At 42.9% G+C, this 21189-nt stretch overlaps 2 protein-coding genes across 10 annotated transcripts; one reads left to right on the plus strand and one right to left on the minus strand.

Annotated features, from left to right (window-relative positions):
• Positions 1–6: 6 nt before the first annotated feature.
• On the plus strand, positions 7–17691 carry Cebpz (CCAAT/enhancer binding protein zeta). Of its 2 annotated transcripts, NM_001108701.1 has the most exon segments (16): positions 7–173; positions 1059–2533; positions 4767–4998; positions 5556–5742; positions 7604–7692; positions 9515–9568; positions 10319–10421; positions 10528–10596; positions 11815–11881; positions 13031–13131; positions 13794–13851; positions 14059–14243; positions 15001–15087; positions 15906–15964; positions 16060–16141; positions 16703–17691. In NM_001108701.1, coding segments are annotated over 16 exon segments (3138 nt in total). In that variant the 5' UTR covers positions 7–17; the 3' UTR covers positions 16837–17691.
• Cebpzos (CEBPZ opposite strand) lies at positions 15637–20234 on the minus strand. Of its 8 annotated transcripts, none has more exons than NM_001398646.1 (5): positions 20211–20234; positions 18223–18338; positions 17584–17628; positions 16875–16959; positions 15637–15857 (listed from the first exon to the last, which is right to left on the minus strand). In NM_001398646.1, the coding sequence occupies exons 2-4, from the start codon at positions 18335–18337 to the stop codon at positions 16877–16879; spliced, it is 243 nt and encodes an 80-aa protein (NP_001385575.1). In that variant the 5' UTR covers position 18338; positions 20211–20234; the 3' UTR covers positions 15637–15857; positions 16875–16876. The 8 variants fall into 8 exon arrangements, with proteins under 8 accessions (NP_001385575.1, NP_001385574.1, XP_017449880.1 ...); NM_001398645.1 differs by having other exon boundaries at positions 15637–15899; XM_017594391.2 differs by lacking the exon at positions 20211–20234 and adding an exon at positions 19493–20114 and having other exon boundaries at positions 15637–15899.
• Positions 20235–21189: the final 955 nt, after the last annotated feature.

Below are 21189 nucleotides of genomic sequence, written 5' to 3' on the forward strand. Positions count from 1 at the left end.
CGCGTGTCCAGCCTACAATGTCGGCGGACCAGGAACCTTTAGAGTTCCTTGCCAAGAATCCCTGGCGTCCCAAAGAGGTGACAGAAGATCCAGACGAGGAAGACGAGGAGGATAGCGATGAGGCCAAGAATGGCTTCTCTCTGGAGGAGGTGTTACGCCTCGGAGGCACGAAGGTAACCGCTTCAGGCTCGGGGAAAGGGGATGCGCACGGCTGCCGGGAGTGTGGGACCCGCAGCCCAGCCTCCGATTTGTTCTAAGTGCTTCCCACTTTTACTTTTACCGTTCCTCAGTGTAAAAAGAAACAATTCGGATTGCATGTTTTCTCCTGTGTAACTGTGTTTTAACTCCTGACTTCGTTAAAATGTAGGCGAACTAATTCTAACCACGTGGACATGGGTTTTGAACATTAGTGTATGCGTAATCTAAATCTGCTTGGTTAAAAAAATGCCTTATAGGTTGGATTGAAGTCGCTAAAAGGACATGCTAGTTTACATTAGCCTTTTATGAAAGTTCCTTTTCCTCCCTGCACTGTCTCATAACGTATTTTATGTTATTGGAAGGAGTACTGTGTGTTTGTTGTTACATACTCGTGTGGAAGTCAGAGGACAACTTTGGAATCGATTCTCTCCTTTATGTGAGTTCCGAGGATCGAACCTCAGTCGCCAGCCTTGCTTGGCATGGACTTGACCCACTGAGCCATACCCCTGCCCACTCATAAACCTTTAACCTTGCTCACCTGACGCATTACATATCTTGAAGAAGGTTCTTCAAAATCCTTTTCCCTATGATGTACATAGCTTTTGCGCATTTTCCTGTTGGATATCTCTGATTTTGCCAGGTAATAGTGTAGTAATTCGCATGTGATGGTTGTTGTTTTTTTTGTTTTGTTTTGGTTTTTCCTTTTTTTTTTTCGGAGCTGGGGACCGAACCCAGAGCCTTGCGCTTGCTAGGCAAGCGCTCTACCACTGAGCTAAATCCCCAACCCCCATGTGATGGTTGTTAAAGGTGAAGTTCTTGGTTTGTAATATGGCTTTTTTTTTCTTAATGTGTTTCTGCAGCAAGATTACCTTATGCTGGCTACTTTGGATGAAAATGAAGAAGTAGTAGATGGAGGCAAAAAGGGAACCATCGACGACCTCCAACAAGGTGAATTGGAGGCATTTATTCAGAATCTGAATTTGGCCAAATACTCGAAGTCTCTGATTGAAGAGGATGAACCAGAGAAAAAAGAAAACACCAGCAAAAAAGAAGCAAAACTACCGAAGGTAGAGAATAAGAAACAGAAAGCAGCAGAAGGAAAAAAGAAAAATAAAAGCGTACCAGAGCAGCATCCCGAGAGCAGTACCGTCTTCAAAGCGAAGAGGGATAAACAGCCCGATGCATTCGAATTTCTAGAGAGACAGGCGCTGTTACTCAAGCCTGGGGGCAAGTGGTACGACATGGAATACAGCGGTGAGTTTTCCTTGGAACCACAGCCTTGGGATGTAGTGTCCAAGTACAAAGCCCTGGCCGAGAAGCTGTACGAGCAGGAAGTCGGCTTATTCAAGAATAAGACAAGCAATCAAAAGGGAGGCTCCTCCACCTGGATGAAGGCAATCGTGTCATCGGGGACGCTAGCCGACAGGATGGCAGCCATGATCCTTCTGATCCAGGATGACGCTGTTCACACACTCCAGTTTGTAGAAACCCTCTTGAGCCTTGTTAGAAAGAAGGGCAGCAAGCAGCAGTGCCTCATGGCTTTGGATACGTTCAAGGAGCTGCTCATCACCGACCTTCTTCCGGACAGTCGGAAGCTCCGGCTCTTCAGCCAGCGCCCCCTTCACAAACTGGAAGAGCTGTCCAGTGGCAACAAGGACTCAAGAGATAGAAGACTGATCCTGTGGTATTACGAGCACCAACTGAAGCACTTGGTAGCAGAATTTGTTCAGGTCCTCGAGACTTTAAGTCACGATTCCCTGGTAACCACCAAAACCCGAGCCCTGGTAGCGGCCCATGAGCTTCTCTGTGATAAACCCGAGGAGGAAAAGGCTCTTCTTGTGCAGGTGATAAATAAGCTGGGAGACCCTCAGAACAGAATCGCCACCAAAGCTTCCCATCTGCTAGAAGTGTTGCTGCGGAAGCATCCCAATATGAAGGGAGTCGTGTGTGGAGAACTAGAACGGCTACTCTTTCGCTCAAATATCAGCCCCAAAGCTCAGTATTATGCAATTTGCTTTTTAAACCAAATGGTCCTCTCCCATGAAGAAAGTGAGCTGGCTAACAAATTAATAACTCTTTATTTTTGTTTCTTTCGGACTTGTATCAAGAAAAAAGACATTGAATCAAAAATGCTCAGTGCCATTTTAACAGGCGTGAACAGAGCGTACCCTTACTCCCAGATAGGTGACGACAGAGTGAGGGAGCAGGTGGACACTTTATTCAAAGTGTTGCATGTTGTAAATTTTAATACTAGTGTGCAGGCTTTAATGCTACTTTTCCAGGTAATGAATTCTCAGCAGACAATATCTGACCGATACTACACAGCTTTATACAAGTAAGTGCATGAGTGTGGTGAAAACTTGCTGTGGTGTGGCTATGTAGTATAAGATAAAAGGGGTGGGGCTGGAGAGATGGCTCAGCCGTTAAAGGCTAGGCTCACAACCAAAAATATAAAAGGGGTGGGTGGGTGTGTGTGTGTGTGTGTGTGTGTGTGTGTGTGTGTGTGTGTGTAGGTAAACATATATGTATCTATATATGTATTCATACATAGCATCCCCCTCCCCCCACAACTAAGCATTCTCCAGCTTTGAGCACATGACACTCTGACTCCTGTTTCAAAAGGTAACACTTTGCTCTATTTGTTTTAAGTCTTGGGGGAAAGTAAGGAACTAGAACCAGAGGAGGAATTGAAATCCCTTTCCCCAATGTACTCATTCTAAATCTCCCTCCAGTTCTTCCTGCCGCTGTTGAGTAATTCATTCATTTTTGAATGCTTACATCTGCTGCCCATGTTCTGGGTATATAAGATATGGCCCCGTCACAGACATCCCACGCTGCACCTGACTAGAAGTGTGCTGAAGAATGCGTGTTAGGAGTTTCGGATTTCAGGGTTTAGCTTGGTTTGGTTGTGTTGTACTTTTTCAGCCTTCAAGGTTTGTTTGTTGAATCGTACAGCTGTCCTGTGTCTCACCAAGGCAGGCGTTGCCTACAGTGTAAGCACTTTGGGTCTGTCTTACATATGTCAGCAAGCTGTGCTGAGGAACCCATCTATTCTTTTTGCTTTTTAATTTTTTGAAACAGGCTCTCACCGTTTAGCTTTGATTGCTCTGAAACCCATAGAGATCCAACTGTCTCTGACTCCTGAGTGCTAGGATTAAAGGCATGGCCTATCACACCCAGCCTTTAATTTGATTTTTGTGTTCGTTTTTTTTTTAACAGTTGCACATCTGTAACTTATGAAGGAAAATGTAAAGTGATGAATAGTTATGTAAAATGATTAATAGTTTAGATTTAAGCCATACTTACAATGATTTGAATCCCAAGTAGTAGTTTGCCATGTTAAAATTGGGTAAATTATTTAATTCTCAGTAAAGCCCTTTGGTTACTTGATTAACGTCATTTTTCTTAAAGTATTTTATTAGTGAAATGCAGGATGTGCATCTGTCTCATGGCCTGACATCCCCATGAGGAAGCATTTCCTAAGTGTCAGCTTGTGAATGACAGGACTGGGACCTTACATAGCAGAGCTTTAGGACCAGGGAGATGGCCCAGGGAATAAAAGGTCCTTCTGACAAGGCTGTCCCCCTATGTTCAGTCCCCAGTGCCCATATGATGGAGGGACAGAACAAACACTAGGGTGTCCTCTGACTCACACACACACACACACACACACACACACACATATAATTTCCAAGAAAGCTGTATAGGAAGAAGCTTTATTTGGGATAATTAATGAGGGGTTTAGTCCGTGCCTGATTGGACCCCTCAAGGAAAGCAGTATATGGAGGAAGCTTGTAATACAGCAATCTGATACCTTTGAACCTTGGGAGAAAAGGCAGGAAAACTGAGGCAGACTCAGTATAGGAAACCACAGAGCATAAGACTGAGAGATTAGAAGAACGGAACCTATTTTAGGGACTGTGGGCATGCAGAGAACATTCTGGACTGGGATGGTATGTATGAAGGATACTTACTTAGTCCATTGGGTCACATTTTAAGGACACAGTTTCCTTTTTCACTACTCATTTGTGGTCTCCATATGAGGGATGCTGCCCTGCTCACCTGGAGAGTGAGCAAAGACACTCGGGCCATCACCTCTACTGCTTCATAGGTGACAGTTTTTATTGTTTTGTTAGCAGTTCACTGTAGCCCTGGCTACCCTTGAATTTGCTATGGAAATCAGGCTGGCCAAACTTGAGCTGCCTGCCTCTGCCTTCTAAGAACTGATTAAAAGCAGATTGAGTGGGTATCAGTTTTTATTAATTGACTTTTGTGTAACCTTTCAGGTGGGGTCTGTATCTGTATAAAAAACTATTAAAGGAGAAAAAAGTCACAAAACAGGTGGCTCTTACCTGATGATTTCTTTCCTTTGTACCAGTGTGTTCTTTTTCTTGGGGTCATTGATTTTTACTTTATCTGATAAGACAGAAATAGTTTCTTATTCTAACATATGCAGAAAATGTGACCCTAATACGAGGTTTTTGTATTGGTTGTAGAGTCTTTAAATGTGACTACTGGATGTAAAGATGACTTTATGAATGGACATTTGACCTTGACTTCATTTACAGAAAGATGTTAGATCCGGGGTTGACGACATGTTCCAAGCAAGCGATGTTTCTTAACCTGATCTACAAATCTTTGAAAGCTGACATCATGCTACGCCGGGTGAAGGCTTTTGTGAAGAGGTTACTTCAGGTTACCTGCACACAGATGCCACCATTCATTTGTGGAGCCTTATATCTTGTGTCTGAGATTCTTAAAGCAAAACCAGATTTAAGAAGCCAGCTAGATGATCATCCGGTGTGTTCTTTACTGCTGCTCGACCCTAGTGGGTGCTGGGGTATTGGGCGGGTGCTTTTGTGGGTGTGGTTTTCTTGGCTTCACTGACGGTGACGAGGTTTCCCTGGAGCATTACAGTGTAAGTTCAGGGGCTCGGCTTCACTGCCAGGCGGACGACCAAATCCATGGGCAGGTTGCTTGACCCCTCTGTCTATTACATGAGAAACTGCCCTCCAGTAGAAACTGCAGTCATATGAGGTAGTCCTCGGTGATTATAGACTGAGTAGACCTGTCTGATTCCTCCATTATGAAGAGGAAATAAATACCGATAGCACCAGTCTTCGTTGTTTATAACATGACAGATGTTTGAGGATTCGGTTCTAAAATCTCTCCTGTTTAGGAAGAGAATGCAGTCTTCTGTTTCACCTGAGTGGCAGTCATGACTAGAGTTTTACTTGACTGGTGTTTCTTCACCTTTTACCAGAGTTGCAGTGAGTCTTTGAAACTCCGCATCACATAATGAGTACAGACGTCATTGCTGTTCCCATTGATTAACAGCCATTGATCCATGTCCTTAGGAATCTGATGAAGAAAACTTCGTTGACGTGGGAGATGACAGTGACGATGAAAAGTTTACCGATGCAGACAGAGAAACAGCAACAGATGCGGTGGAGGAAGTGGAGGCGAAGGAGGCTGAGCCTGAGAGCAGCACAGAAACCGAGAAGCCGAAGGCTGCTTCCTGGGTGCACTTTGACAATTTGAAAGGTGAAGTCCTTTGGCTTGTTCCCTTGAACTTTTAAACGAAGAATTCGTTTCCTCTGTTATCTTCACAGTCCTGTGAGTATGGTGTGCCACGTGCGCGTGCAAGTATATGTGTGTGTGCGTGCATTCACGGGAGTGTGAGTGCTGGAGGTGGAGCCCAGGGCCTGTGTGTGGCTGAGCGAGTATTGAACTTCATTTGCTACCATGAAGTGAAATTTCAATGGTAGGGAATCACAGGTAATCTTCATTAGCAGAATTACACACTTGAAATATCTTGGAAATCAAGCAGATGCCTTCAGAGCTGTGGGAATTCGGTGGAAAACAATGAAATGCTAGATGTTCGGTGAATCACTTATGTCCAGTCTAAATAGGAGTTTAAGCCTCGGTGAGCCACGTTAGTCAAAGCACGGAAGGCACTCGAGTGTGGCTTCCATAAAGTTTAATGGAACTGTGCTTGACCACAGCTTTATGGCCCCTCTTGTTTTTTGTGTGGCTGTCATATCCATCCTTTGCTGTTTCTTAAAGATCTTTTATTAATTGTTTACTTATGTATATGTGTGTTTAGCCTGTACATATGCCTATGTGCCATGTGAGTGCCTAGTGTCCAGGAGGCCATAAGAGAGCATTGGATGCCATGGAACTGGAGTTAGACAGTGGTGAGCACCATGTTGGTGATAGGAGTCGAACCCAGGTCCTCTAGAACTGCAGCCAGTGCTTAACTACTGAGCCATCGCTCCAGCCCCTTACAGCAAGTTTTTAAGATAGATAAGACAGACCCTCAGAAATAGAAGCCCTAAGTGACTATACAGGCACACACACACATATCAGAAGAAAATAAGTCAGTTAATAGAATATTAGAGCCAAAAGAAAGTTTATAAATGTGGTCTTTATCAGAGACCACAAGGAAAAAAGAAGGCCAGCCTTGGAGTGAGGAAGGCAGTACAGACCCATTCTCTTAGGACCATGGTAGCTCAGCCTTGAGTGTACATTTGGACATGTTTTTTTTTTTTCCCCCGGAGCTGGGGACCGAACCCAGGGCCTTGCGCTTGCTAGGCAAGTGCTCTACCACTGAGCTAAATCCCCAACACATTTGGACATGTTAAAGAGAGCGCTGGTGTCAGAGGGAGGCTCTTAAAAGGATTTATCTGTGTGAAGCACAAACTCTTGTCCTTCAGGAGGCGGCAAGCTTGTGCTAGGGCTACACCGTTGACAGTGGACTTACCAGCCTTGCTGGCCGTGAGACAGTCGTCCAGGAAAGGGAAAGGACTCGCCCCTGAGCCTCAGGGCCCGAGTTCAGTCTCTGGGTCCCAGATCTTGAACTGGACAGAGACCTGGCTCCTAAATACTGTCTTCTGATCTCCACACGGCAGCCTTGTGGCACTTGCACACGCATATACTTAACAAGAAAAAGTAAAAACGGAAAGTAAGTCTCTTTTATTTTGGGGTTTCAGCAAACATATAAATCTGTTCCAAGAAAAAATCTTCCCAAATACAGCTTAACAGTAAGGATTTGGAACTGCACAGCTCTAAAATACTCCAGACGTATTCCTTAGGTTATTTCCATCTTACCTATTTAATGTCTGTTTTCTCAGCATTTTCTCTGGATGCTTGAAAAACCGAAGAGATCGGTCATTTGGAAGGTGGGGCCAGTATGTTGCAAAGTTTTTTCAGGAAAAAAAATGTTTGTGTAGACAGACATCAAAGTAAATTGTTGAAAGGACTTGGCATTTTAAATCTAGTATTGGATTACCAAACTACCACCAGTTTTGAAGATTAGGTCTTTTCTGTGAGAACATTAGTTGTGATAGTTTTGAAGTGTCTTCCTGAACTAGGAATAAAGCATTTCCAAATACTGTGTTCTTAGGTGGCAAGCAGATAAAGACATATGATCCCTTCGGTAGAAATCCTTTATTCTGTGGAGCTGAACATACAAATCTTTGGGAGCTCAGAAAGGTAAAGTAATCTCAACCACCTCCATTTGTTTGTGCTTCTTCTTGCTTTCCTGGGTTTTACACATTGAAACTTGACTTGCAAATGATGAAGCTAATGTAAAAGCACATGATGTTGAGAACAGTGCTGTGTCCACTTTACAGAGACTTTTCACTGCTGTGCATGTAAATAAAAACACTACACCTAGCTTACAAATCCAAACAAGGATTGTTGCGTGTGGCTCTCTAATGTGCCCTGCCGTGGTGTGAGAATAGAAGTCTTTACTATGTTATTTTGTAAATGAAGAAGAGGAGTTAGGTTTCTGATAACCTCCTGTGATCAAAAGACAGTGAGTTTCCCCTGTGAGTTATTCTTGAAATGTGAGTGCAGATTCTCACAGCACTCCTTTGAGTCTGCAAGACCACAGCTACTGTCCTGGTGGTGCCAATGTGTCCTTTGTCTGTCCCTGCTGGCGCAGCACTGATGATATAAAGGAGACAGGTGAACTGACTCAGAGCTGCTGTGTCTGTAGCCGACTTCCGATATATTCTTCTCTGCATGTTCCTGTAGTACCTAAGGGGAGGGAGACCCACCAGGATGGTAAAGCTCTCATTGTCGACCTAGATGCATGCCTGTGTTCCCTGTGTAAACGGAAAGTGCGCATTCCCACTCCTGCTGCACCTAAGTGTGGAGGTCGAGCATGTCTCAAGGTGGAACTTGGTCAGCTGTCCCTGATCACAGAGCTGCGTGCTGATAGACTGACTGGCATACTCTTGATTCATTTGCCCAACAGTACCTGTAGCGAGTGACAGAATTCATTCTCAAGCAGTGCCTCAGGATCAATCGTGCCTCTCTACAAAGTTGGCTGATGAAATTAGTGTTCACACTAACAGTGCAATTCTGTGCCATTTGGAGGAACTGCCCTACTCATCCAGGGTTTTTCAAATGACCAGTGTACAGTGTTCCTAATTCACATGTGGGGAAGGTCTACACGTTCATAATAGACCAGTTAACTCTAAGTAGCAAATGCCTAAAGCCACTTGATGCGGTTGACTCCACCTGGCCATTAATTTTGCCTTTGGTATAGTGTCAAAGGAAACCCACACTTTGGTGAAATACTTATTAACTCCTTTCTTAACCACAGATCTGTTTGAGGCTAGGTTCTCTTCATATTTGCTCAAATGTTATACAACACTGGGAACGATTGAAAATGCACTGCATTCTGTTCACCTGAACCAACATTCTGTTGGTTAACTAATACTTTTAGAATTAGTAATACTTTTTAATACTTTTTAATTTTGTAATTTGTGTTCTGAAATGTGATTCTTTTTTACAACCATGTTGTTTGTATTAATACGTGGTGGCTATTTATTATTTTCATTTTCTGTGTATGACCATTTTGCTTGCATGTACGTAAGTGTGCCCACTTGTATGCCTGGTTCCAAGAGGCCGGAAGAAGGCGTCAGATCCCCTGGAACTGGAGCTGCAGGCAGTGCAGAGCCACTGTGTGGGTGCTGGGACCTGAACTTAGAATCCCTCCAAGTGCCTCAGGTGTCTGAAGGGCTGAGCTGTCTCCATCCCTGGACTTAGTAATGTGAAGGAACTGCAAGCATTCAAGATTCCCATTGTACCTTCTAATAAAGTAAATAATAAAACAACCTTCTTAGCTAGAAGTTCTTAAACTTTCAGATTTTTAAGTGCTCACATGGTTTGGAAACCAAATATTTGAGAATGATTCTTTCTGTGTTGCTTAAGTTTCAGTTCTCTAGATTTTTCTCAAATAGCCTGTAATTTTGGGGGAAAAAAACTGACTAAAAATAATGACGCTTACATTCTTCTTATACAGCTATCTCAACATTTCCACCCTTCTGTGGCCCTCTTTGCAAAGACTATCCTTGAGGTAAGTATAAAATACTCTCTAAAATGTGTAAATATTATAGAGTTTTGGGGGGGTAGTTTTGTGGGGTGTGTGTGTGTGTGTGTGTGTGTGTGTGTGTGTGTGTGTGTGTATTGTTTGCTAAGACAGAGCCCTTGGCTATCCTAGAACTCAGTTTGTCTGGGTTAGTCTTGAACTCACAGAGAACCGCCTGCCTCTAAGTGCAGGGTGCCTTCATACCTGGCTAAGTATTGTAGTTTTCGGTCCTCAGTAGTTGATGGTATAAATTGCCCTGCCGTGAAGAATCTGGTGTTTTTCTGCTGTTGTTGAGGACCAATGTCCAGCAGAAAGAACAAAGTGCGAATCTCATGCTGAGATGGATGGCAGTACAGCCCCTCAGTAAACAGCGGCTCTTATCACAGGCTGCCTCTCCTGGAAAGCATGCTGTGGCCTCTGCTTCCTGGATGTGCTTTTTCAGTCAGAGTCTTATAATGGTTACAGTCTCCTGTACGTTGCCTGTAAAGTCACCAGTAGATCATAAAATAGGTGTTTGTGTATAGTTTTTTAGTGTGGTGTACAAGACAAATATTGTTCATATGTGTCTCAGACGGGATGCAACCGCAGCTTAGGTTTTTCCTGGTTTTCCTGGATGGATGGATGGATGGATGGATGGATGGATGGATGGATGGATGGATGGATGGATGGATGGATGAATGGATGGATGGGTTCTTTCAACTAAATCCGTAACTCCTCCATCATCTTTCCACCCTTCAGGGAAATCACATTCAGTATTCAGGGGACCCACTGCAGGATTTCACACTCATGAGATTCCTGGACCGATTTGTATACCGAAATCCAAAGCTACATAAAGGCAAAGGTAGGCCTCCATTGTTTAATGGCGCTCTGGTTTGCTTGCTGGGACTTAGTGAGGGAATGAATGTATAACTGCCCCATTAGACCGACCGTCATGGTTTGCATTTCAGAAAATACCGACAGCGTGGTGATGCAACCCAAAAGGAAGCACTTTATGAAGAATGTGCGGGATCTTGCTGGTAAGACTCCAAAGGACAGCATCCCACAGGGCAACACACGCCATATTCTGTGGCCTACTTTATCGTGATAAACACAGTAAATAAATGATAGGCCCTCTGGCAGCCATTGCCCAGCCTTGGCAGCTACCCCATTGTATTCTGCCCTGCCCATAGCACGAAGCTCCTTAGAAGCCAGCGCGTTCACTTCACGGCTGGTACTCTTCAGAGCATCTTAAACTCTTCTGACCAAACTGCACGGCAGGCTCTTTGATGCAGCACCATTGGCAGTGTAGTTGATGTCCCCTGTGGACATGTAATCTTCCAGACGCGGTTCTGCTTCTCTATTCAGAACATTTCTTCACACACCACATCCCACCCTCATCTACTCAAGCATTACAGTTAGAAGTTTTAGTTATTTCCTCCCAGAAATCCAGAAATGTCAGCAGGATTACTCAGGTAATGGGGACTGTAAGGCAAACCAAATCTTCAAATCAAATCAGAAGTTTTATTTCTTTAGAAGAAAAGCTAATATCCTCGAATTCTTTTTTGTTTTTATTTTCCTCAGTATTAAGTAAAATTATGGAAAGTTCTGTTGATGGTTTCTTCTTGGTTTTAAAACTAGAAGCATTGTTGTACATTTCCTCTGAGACAGCCAGAGTGTGCTATAGTCCGGCGTGTGGGTAGAAGCAGAACTCTTCGAGGGGCTTCAGTGGTTAGCTCAGTGGTTAGAAGTACTTCTCTGGGAGAAGACCCAAGTTTGGTTCTTGGCACCCATCTAGGGTGTCTCACAACCACCTGTAACCTCACCTCTAGGGAGATATAACATCTGTGGCTACTGCAGACTCCTGCAGTCATACGTCTTTGCCCACACATGTACATATAAATCTTATTTAAAATAATTTGATTCTTTTGAAACTTGCGTCTTGAGTACATTTGGAGAGCAATACAAGAACCTGTTGCTCTACTGGCTGTGTCCTCTAGAGGACAGCCAAGAGCTTAGGATTCTGAGGCTTGTCCACACTTCAGAGGTATGCTTTGTACTGTGGGCCTCTTACCCAACACTGTCTTGTTGCAAGATTTCAGAACCATTCAGCAGTGGTGACTCATACCACAGCCAGGGCTTCACAGAAAAACCCTTTCAAGAAAAAAAAGTCAAGATTTCAGAACTGCCAGTACGTTGGATATAGTTTGAGCATGTGAGTAACAGGAATGGGCATAATAAAATGCTTCGTTCTGCAGTGAATAGTAAAGAGTTCCTTGCAAAAGAAGAAAGCCAGATCCCAGTGGATGAAGTGTTCTTCTACAGGTAAGAGACCTAGTTCAGCATTCTTTGGTACTGTTTAAATGTTTATATTTGGTATACTGCTTTTTTATCTTATTATTTTTTTAGATTTTTATTTTATTTATTTACATTTCAAATGTCCCCCTTCCTGGTCTCCCCTCTGCAAAACTCCCATCCCATCTTCCTTTCCCCTTGTATCCAAGAGGGTGCTTCTTAACCCACCCACTACCCCCTCACCACTCTAGTATTCCCCCACTCTGGGGCATCAAGCTAATTCTAACCCTAACTCCTAATCCTTCTGAATATTACCTAAGATGACCTCCAGCTGTGATCCTCCTGCCTCTACCTCCCAAACAGTAACTCTTTCTTAGTCTGTTAGTTTAATATAGTAGTAGCTCGGGAGTAATTTATTCAGAGCATGATCCTTCAAGCAGAAGGATCCATTGAGTGAAGTTGGATTTGGTCTGATTGATCTTTAAAGCCGCTACTGATGTTTCTAGTGCTTTGTAATATGGTATCAAGTTACTGATTGATTAGTTAATTAGGTTTAATTTAAATTGCTTTTAACTTTTACTGTGAATAATTTTATGAGTGTGATGCCAATGGGAAAGTCTTAAGTTTTCCTGTGACTTTGGGTGGGCTGATAAGTTGTTAACGATTTTAGATCATTTAAAACCACCATATTCTAATACTTAGATAAGTAGTGTTGAGGATGAACTAACCTTTTACCATGCAATTACTTTCCTGTCATGTGGGATTAAACTCAGGGCCTGGTTCATGCTAGACAACACTCTACACACCTTGAGGCCTCTCTGATGCTATGTTAAGATATTTGAGGAAATGGCTTATAAGACACTATAAAGTCTTGCAAGCTGCTTCTACCTCACTTAGAAGTGCTTGGTGGCTCATACCTGCAACCCAGCACTCAGGAAGAAACAAGGGCTTGTGTGTACAGAGCCAGCCAAGGCTGCATGGAAGACCCTCTAAAGAGTAAAGAAAGGTATAATGCGTCACATTTCAAGAGTCTATGGCCATTTTGTTTAACTCAAAACACTTATTATATTGAATACAAATTTTACTCATTTGTGTCCATTCAGTATCCATAACACACTTGAGTTGTAATTAGTCTTTAGTCATAAGTTATATAGACAAATAATACACATTTTACTTTAGGTATTACAAAAAAGTTGCTGTCACTAAAGACAAACAGAAACGGAATGCAGATGAAGACAGTATAGAAGATGTTGATGATGAAGAATTTGAAAATATGATTGGTAATTTGTTTTTGTTGACTCAATTTATAAAATTATTATTTGTTAATTGACTATATAATATTAGTGGTATAAGTGAACTTAGTACTTACGAATCATTGGTCTGCAGATTGTAGTGGATGATTAAGATATAGCCTATGGTAACTTACTCGTATTTGTTCTAGAAAAATAATTATTGAGCTCTATAATATGTAAGAATTCTATTTGCAAGAAGAGTGTTTTCATTTCTGAAACCGTTTCTGATGATATAGAGCTGTTTATTTTTCATAATCTCAGAATTCTATGAGTAGCAATGTCTGCTGCTTTATCATTTTTTTCTTTATAATCCTCGGAGCTTGGGGATTTTCAACTGTAATCAATGAAACTACATGAAAATGGAAGGGTTTATTTGCTGTTACGGCTATATCCTATACTTGGTAAAACAAAATAAATAAACACTAAGGTTCTTTTTCAAGAAAAGAACTATAGACAGAAATTAAAATTAACAGACCCCATTTTAAAGATGTCATTGAGTCATAGGCTTGTATAAGACAAACCAGCAGCAGTCCTGATAAGAACATTATGCTGTAGTGAAGTCCTGGTTCTGTGTCGCGGCTGACTGGGGTGTAATGTGTGTCCTCTAGTCCCTTGCTCTCTCTTACATTTTTTGTATTGTTCTCGGGCAGACACATTTGAAGATGACAACTGCTTCACGCCTGGAAAGGATGATATGGATTTTGCCAGGTAAAACTCAACTTTCTCTTTACTGTTTCCCGGTATTTCCCAGATTATTGTTCATCAGAAGAGGAAGCCTAGAAATTATGAGATCCAAGAGCAAACCGTTCACTGGGCTGGAACCTTTAGAATGCCTCAGGCTTAGTCTCCTGAGCACACTTTAGAAAACATGGCCTCCTTTACAAGTGTTGTCTCTACCCCCCACCCCACCCCCAGTAATATGAAAAAAATAAAAGGAGCTAAAGATGACTTGGAAGACTCGGAGAGCAGTGACGATGAGCTCGGTGACCTGGATGACGACGAGGTCTCCCTAGGAAGTATGAATGATGAAGACTTTGAAATTGATGAAGATGGAGGAACATTCATGGATGTGTCAGATGACGAAAGTGACCATGTTCCAGGTACACATTGAAAAAAACTAAGTCACAAATTACACGGCTTTCTCGCTCATTCTTAGGCTAGGTATCTATATCTGAAGAACACACATATCAGTATTGAAATAACTTTAGTTAACAGCTTTTCTGTCCAGTTGCAGTTGAGTGGTTATATGACTTAACTCTTTTTATCATTTAATAAGGACTGGTAGTGTAGCTCAGTCGTAGAGCACTTCCTAGAATGTGTGAGGTTCTGGGTTAGAGCCTCTTCTGTCAACAAACGGAAGCAGTTTTCTCCGAGATTTCTGAAAGCTCTCTTCATAGAGTCATATACCCCTGTGAGAAAGATGACGGGTGTGGATTATAAATGAGCAGGGCACCACAGCGAAGTCCTTGTATTCTTGTCCTTCTGCTTCACATGGTGCTTCTGGGCCTCAGCAGCAGATGGTTCTTTCTTATGCAAGGTTGAAGTGTTGGTCTCATTGATGGTCACTGAGTAAATTATGTTCCTGGGACTCTGAGAGACCAGAGTGCCGTGTATCCTCCAAGCCCATTCTGTTGGATTGGAGGAGTGAACACTCATGGGAACAGATGTACCAGGCCTAAATCAGTATTTTCCAGACTTGTTGTTTTAAAATGGTTTAATAACAAACTTTCTTGGGGTTGGGGATTTAGCTCAGTGGTAGAGCACTTGCCTAGCAAGTGCAAGGCCCTGGGTTCGGTCCCCAGCTCTGAAAAATAGAAAAGTAGGAAAAAAAAAATAACAAACTTTCTTGGGAAACAGAATTTGGTGAAGCCAGCCCCAAAGCCAGTACTAAGAAAAGCAAGAGGAAGAGTGAAGATGATTTTGACTTTGCTGGGTCATTTCAAGGTAAGAAAATGCATGTGGTCTCTTCAAACCATAGCAGCCACCATATGACCTGCATATTAATTACTATTGGGGAAAAGTGCTTTCAGAGCTGGTTTGATATCGTTTAGAAAATCTTCTTAAAGATCAGTCCTCAGGCACCTTCTACCATTTGTCTCAGACAAGGGTCTCTCTTAGGTTTAGGACGTCAGCACTGAGGCTGGGTTAACTGTCCCATGAGGCTCTAGACATGCGCCTGCCTCTGCCTCCTATTTCCTCACTGACGTCACATCACTCCCATCCAGGTTTTTACATGGCTGCCATAGATCTGAACTCTGACCGTCACACTTGTGATACAAGTATACTGATTAAACCATCTCCCAGCCAAGAAAGGCACACTGAGAATTATAACAAGAGTTCGTAAATGTGGAGAGTTCCCAAGCCCCACCTCTCACACTGAAGTGTCTCTAGATGATCTTTTCAGTCATGTTTCAAGAGTTCAATTACATGTGAGCCCTATCTATCTTACCACTTTAACTTTCTTAAAATGTCTACAGATTCAAAACTATAGGAGAGTTTTTAATACATTTTATTTTAGTAGTATAAATAAAAGTTTATTGATAATACAGTAAACATTCTTCAGTCAGCTTTTTCAAGGCCAAAGAATAAGATCTGAATTACAATTTATATTTTGTTTCACACAGTAGAAACTCCATCCATGTCAGCTGTGGGATTGTAATCCTGAGTGATACCGTTGGTTTCTTGTAGAGATAAACATTAGTCGGGGACCAGATCTGGAAAATCAGTGCACATTTGAGTAACCTACACATTTTTTTCTTAAGGACAAAAGAAAAAGAAGAAAAGTTTCAATGACTCCAGCCTGTTTGTCTCTGCTGAAGAGGTGAGGCTAACATCCTGACTTAAGAGGATAGCTATTTACATTCTTTTCAAGGTTCTAATAGCCTTCCCCGCCTCCCTTCCTTTCTGTTTTTCAAGTTTGGTCATCTGTTGGATGAAAATATGGGCTCCAAGTTTGATACGACTGGCATGAACGCCATGGCTAACAAAGACAATGCAAGTGAGTAACTGACTTGGTTGTTCCTACAGCAGGGTCTTCTGTAGCCCAGGCTGACCTTGGGCTCTTGAGCATCCATCTTCTTGAGCAGTAAGATTACAACTGTGCACTACCAGGTCACCTTGTGCCATTCAAGTTTTTAAATGGGACTTCCCTGAAGATGTCCTTAAGTGGCAGAAAGTTTGCCTGTCACATAGCAAGGCATAAACCAGACACACAAACTACCAACCCAAACATGTTTTTTCTTGGAGATTCAAGATTTCTATTTTGTTTAGACTTGGCTAAAGGTTTACTCCTACAGGCTTGAAGACTTTGTAATTATTCCTGATGTTATTATAATCACTAGTTTCTATTCTTTCAAAAAACAGAAAAGAACAATTTTCCAGTATAAATCCTTCTGTATTTTCATTTATAAAATCCTCACCTAGACAGTAGAGGAGGGCAACAAATGGTGGAGATACACAGAGGGTGGGAAATCGCAGGCCTCCTGGCCTGAATGCAGTTATAGTCTGGGAGCTTTTGGGGGTCACAGGGCCCAGACTCATCTGTCTTCTCCCCTCAAAGGTTTCAAACAGCTCAAGTGGGAAGCTGAGCGTGATGATTGGCTCCACAACAGAGATGTGAAAAGTATCATCAAGAAAAAGAAGAATTTCAGGAAAAAGAAAGCCCCTCAGAAACCCAAAAGACAAAGGAAGTGACAGCGTCAGAGTGAATAATAAGTTAAGATCATACTTACCCTTAATTTTTGCTATCCAACCATTTTTGCTGATCTTTTTCTCTAACCCCATACATTCCAGACTGTTCAATGGATTTGTAATAAACTGTGGAAACAAGGTGCTGTCATTTATACAATTATGATAAAGTTAAACTTATACTGAAAAAATTCTTCCATATTACTTCATAACAATGAAAGGGACAGCAGGGCTCCTTCCCTGCTCGAGCTGTAACCACTCTCCTGACCACTGGGAGCTGCTTGTTGAGGCACCGGGTGCCATGCTTAAGTTAGGTACATGACGTCATTGTGGTCAACTCTTAACTGTCCAGGTAGGCACTGGCTCTTCCCCAGAGAAAGCAGCATCTCTGAGAACACAGCCTTTTACAGCAGTAACTGGTTTGTGCCCATCCCCATCTTAGGTCTCACTCTGGAATCTGTTCTTAACCACTGAGAGAATTAAAACTCCAGTTTGCAGGGTGGGGTAAATAATAACTTTTGTGGGGTATTTGTAAAGTCTGAAAGTTAATTAATAAAAAAGGTAATGAGGATTAAAACAAGAGCTAACTGTTCTCATCTAAGTAATTAGGTGTGAGTCCCTACTATGTGGTCCCAGGAGGCAACTAGTGTCAGAAAATAATAACAAAATAATGTCACTTGCTCTAAAGTTGTAAAGTACCACAGAGTTTATAGGTTATTTTACACTTGAATTTTTACTTGAGAAAAAACATACCTTCCAAAATGAAGGGAAATGTCTTGCTCATTGTTTGCCTGAAATCTGATATTTAAAAAAAAAAAAAAAAAAACACTGTATTAACATATTAAACCACAATTTAATAATATATTAGTGTCTATTAGCATTTTGTACTAAGGTCCAACTACTAATCCAAGAAGTAATCTTATAGGATAGTATATAAATTTTATTCATCTTAAAATATAGCCTTTATTTTTGTTGTTTTGTTTTTCATAGCAGGATTTCTTAGTAGCCCTAGCTGTCCTGGAACTCACTATAGACCAGAATGGCCTTGAACTCACATAGATCCACCTGCCTCTGCCTCCCAAGTGCTGGGAAAGGTGTGCACCATCACCACCCACGTGGTATTAGCTTTTTCTACAAGTATGACAGGCAGGCCAAACTGCCCCCCATCCATTCCCTTCAGTTCTGAGCCAGAATAGGGACGCTTGTTCTACCCTCCCCAGGTAAAACCTGCACACTCCTAGTCTGCAAGTCAAATGCGAGTCACCTATTGTACAGCTCGCTCCCCTCCTGCCCATAAACCGTCATACCTTCAATCTCAAGAAACGTTTTGCCCAGAAATGCCACCAACATTTAGTGCATCCCCTGCTAGAAAACAACTGCTGAACGGTTTACCTTGGCTCGAGTTCATCTTTTTAAACAAAAAATAAGCTCCAAAAACGCCCACGAGCTCAGCAGCTAAAACTCCTTTAAAGATCTTCTTTGCCAGGGGTTCCATGGTCCGAGCCATCCTAAATTTAACAACATGAATGCCCATGTTCAAGTTTCTGCTGCCACACTATAAAGAAAAACTTCATTCCCAGTCTCAATGCTTGTATGAAACTCAAAAGTAATATGTAACATTCAGTTTCCAATCTCCATGCCTAAGGAATGTGATAAATCACAGAAATTCTGAGAAGGCATAGGCCTTCTTACAAAGCCAAACTGGAAGAACTAAGGGTTTTTAGTGTCTGATACAGAATGGGTAAGTAGGTTAGAAAAGCTTTTTAGCTGACAGGAATTATAATACAATCTAATACTAGGAACAGCAGTTGAAGCCCGTTTTGGAAACTTCCCTGCAAGAGGAAGGTTATTTTGTTAAGTTGTACCCCGGTCATGCCCTTTCTAGTCAGATGTGAAACCAGACAATAAATTAACTCAGTCTTGTCCCCTAGACAAATCCCTGAGTGTTGGAACACTTAATGCACCATCCCCAAGGCATTCCTAAGCCTTCAGACCACTTCCCATTCCCAAGATTCTCACTCCGCAAGCCTAGGGTGGCACTGCAGTAAACTTCCCCATTGAAGTCATTCCCGACAGTTTTTATACAAAGCCCTGGCCCATGAAGGAGTTGACCCAGTAAATAGCAAAGCTACAGGTAATTGGAATCTTCCCTCCCCATATGCAAAAACAAACCAAGAAAGGGGTATTGCTGTTGGCTCACACAAGCTTATTAGCATGAATAGTAGGTTCAGTTTCCAGTTTCCAACAGTCAAAAGGTGTCTTTGAAGAAAGGTTATACAGCAAATAAGATCTTTGACTTGCTAGATATACAAAAGGTAGCCCGTGCTTTACAACTCTTGCTTCCCTATAACCTCAGATCAAGAAAAGAACTACTCGTCTTTTTATCTAATATTCTGATATCTTCCCACTGATATTTTCTCCGTCCTCGATGCTGAGGCTGTTGTATAATGTTCGTGGTCAGCCAGTCCTTTCCCCTGCCTTTACTTCCCTTTCATGGTGTCTAAGCATGAAAATAATTAGACACTGTCAGGATTCGCCCTGTACTATGTTACCATGTGTCCCTCCTCCAACGTTCCTGTTTCACTTTAATAATGGGAATTATTCAGGGACCAAAACACGGTAGTATTCTCATTTTTTGAAACGAAGCAAATAAAAAACGTACATATAATTGGGGATGAGGCAGGAGGGAAAGAGCTGTCTTCCTCGATTTCCCAGTACTCTGCAACATCACTGACAGTCCCGCTCAGTTCTGCGTTCCCAAGGACGTTTTTTTAAGGATTCGGGGCAAGGACACGGCACACCTGCCTGTGCCATAACTTAAGGAATCTGAGCAAAATCTTTTTTTGATCGGAAGAGAGTGATGCTCTCTTCGAACAGTCCAAATAACGCTATTAATAAAACATTTACTTGCTTAAAAACAGATGGACATGTTATATTCCAAGGTCCTGCGCTTCGGGGCTGGTCTACTTAAAAATAAAGCCCGATTGTCACCAGGGACACACTGTTCAGACAAGATGGCCCAGGGAGACCAAAGACCACCGGGCCTTCATGCACAGGAGCGGCTGGGGCTCCAGCGCAGGTGAAGCAACCCTGTGTGTCCTCCAGTGTTGACCCGAGGAAGGAAAGTCGACCGGCAGGGCGGTGCTGCGACCCGGGGCTAGTGCCCGGCAAGGTTCCAACAGCGAGCGCCTAGCCTTATCCGGGGTCCTGGTCCCAGCATGCGCCGCGGCTCGGCGACCCGGAAACGCTCCCGCCTGCTCCGCGCTCTTGTGCCAGCGGGGGAGTCTCGCTCGAGTGTTCCCCAGACCCAAGAATGTCACAGACCCCACGCGCCCAACACTGGGGAATGAAGGACACGGGGCACACAGCTTTGTCCTTACCTGAGGCCTTGGCAACCGGACGGCGCACGCGCAAGGTCGCAGCGCCACGCCCCCAACTTTAACCACGCCCCACAGAGGAACCTAACCTGGCTTCATAGCTGTGGAAAGATGCTCGTTTTATATAGACAAGGTTAGCCTGCCCACGGCCACACCCAAGCAAAAGAAAGAATTCACCTTTGAACCCAGGACACTCTGCACATGGATCCTCTTTCCTCCACTCCAAACCCAAAATGTATCAAAACAGGAACAACCCATCACCAGGGAGTGGCCAGAAAAGTGGGACCCTAAATCGGGATCTGCGCTTTAGCCAGATTCCTATACAATTCCTTTGCACATTAAAATTGAGAAGTGCTGCCCCATCGTACTGCCCAGTAGTCAAGAATCGGACTTACCAAGGGGAAGGAAAGATAGGAGAAGGGAAATAGGAATGACTCTGAGGGACCACGTGTATGACAAAGCATGGAATGCCATACTACTACTGTTGTAAAAATGTAATCTGGCCTCAGAGATCTGCCTGCCTCTACTCCAGGACAGCCAGGGCTACCCGGAGAAACCCTGTCTCAAACCAGCAAACAAACAAATAAAATGTCTGATCCCTGGCCGTCCAACCTAGGAAGCTATGAATACTGCCTAACAAAATCTTCAAGGTAAAAAACATGAGACTTTTTGCATAATGGGATTTTTTTTTTCTTTTTGGCTTGGCTTGGCTTGGCTTGCTGGTACAGCTAGCTATGCAACACTTGTGGGTCTTGCATGTTCACTTCTCTGAGAAAGGCACAGCCAAGAACGTCTTTCGGTGTTCCTGTTGGTCCCTCCTGTTGACTCAGCCTCTGCTAGGTCCTGTCACTGCTGTTGCTTACCCGACTGTGTACCAAACTGGACTGCAGGTGTCTGCGAGGTGTTTGCAAGTGAATGGAGCCACCACTACCTGATAACCTGTGAACTGAACTGATTTCCAGACAACATAGATGGGAGTTGC

The sequence above is a fragment of the Rattus norvegicus genome, chromosome 6 (assembly GCF_036323735.1).
Source record: "Rattus norvegicus strain BN/NHsdMcwi chromosome 6, GRCr8, whole genome shotgun sequence".
Classification (NCBI taxonomy): Eukaryota; Metazoa; Chordata; class Mammalia; order Rodentia; family Muridae; genus Rattus; species Rattus norvegicus.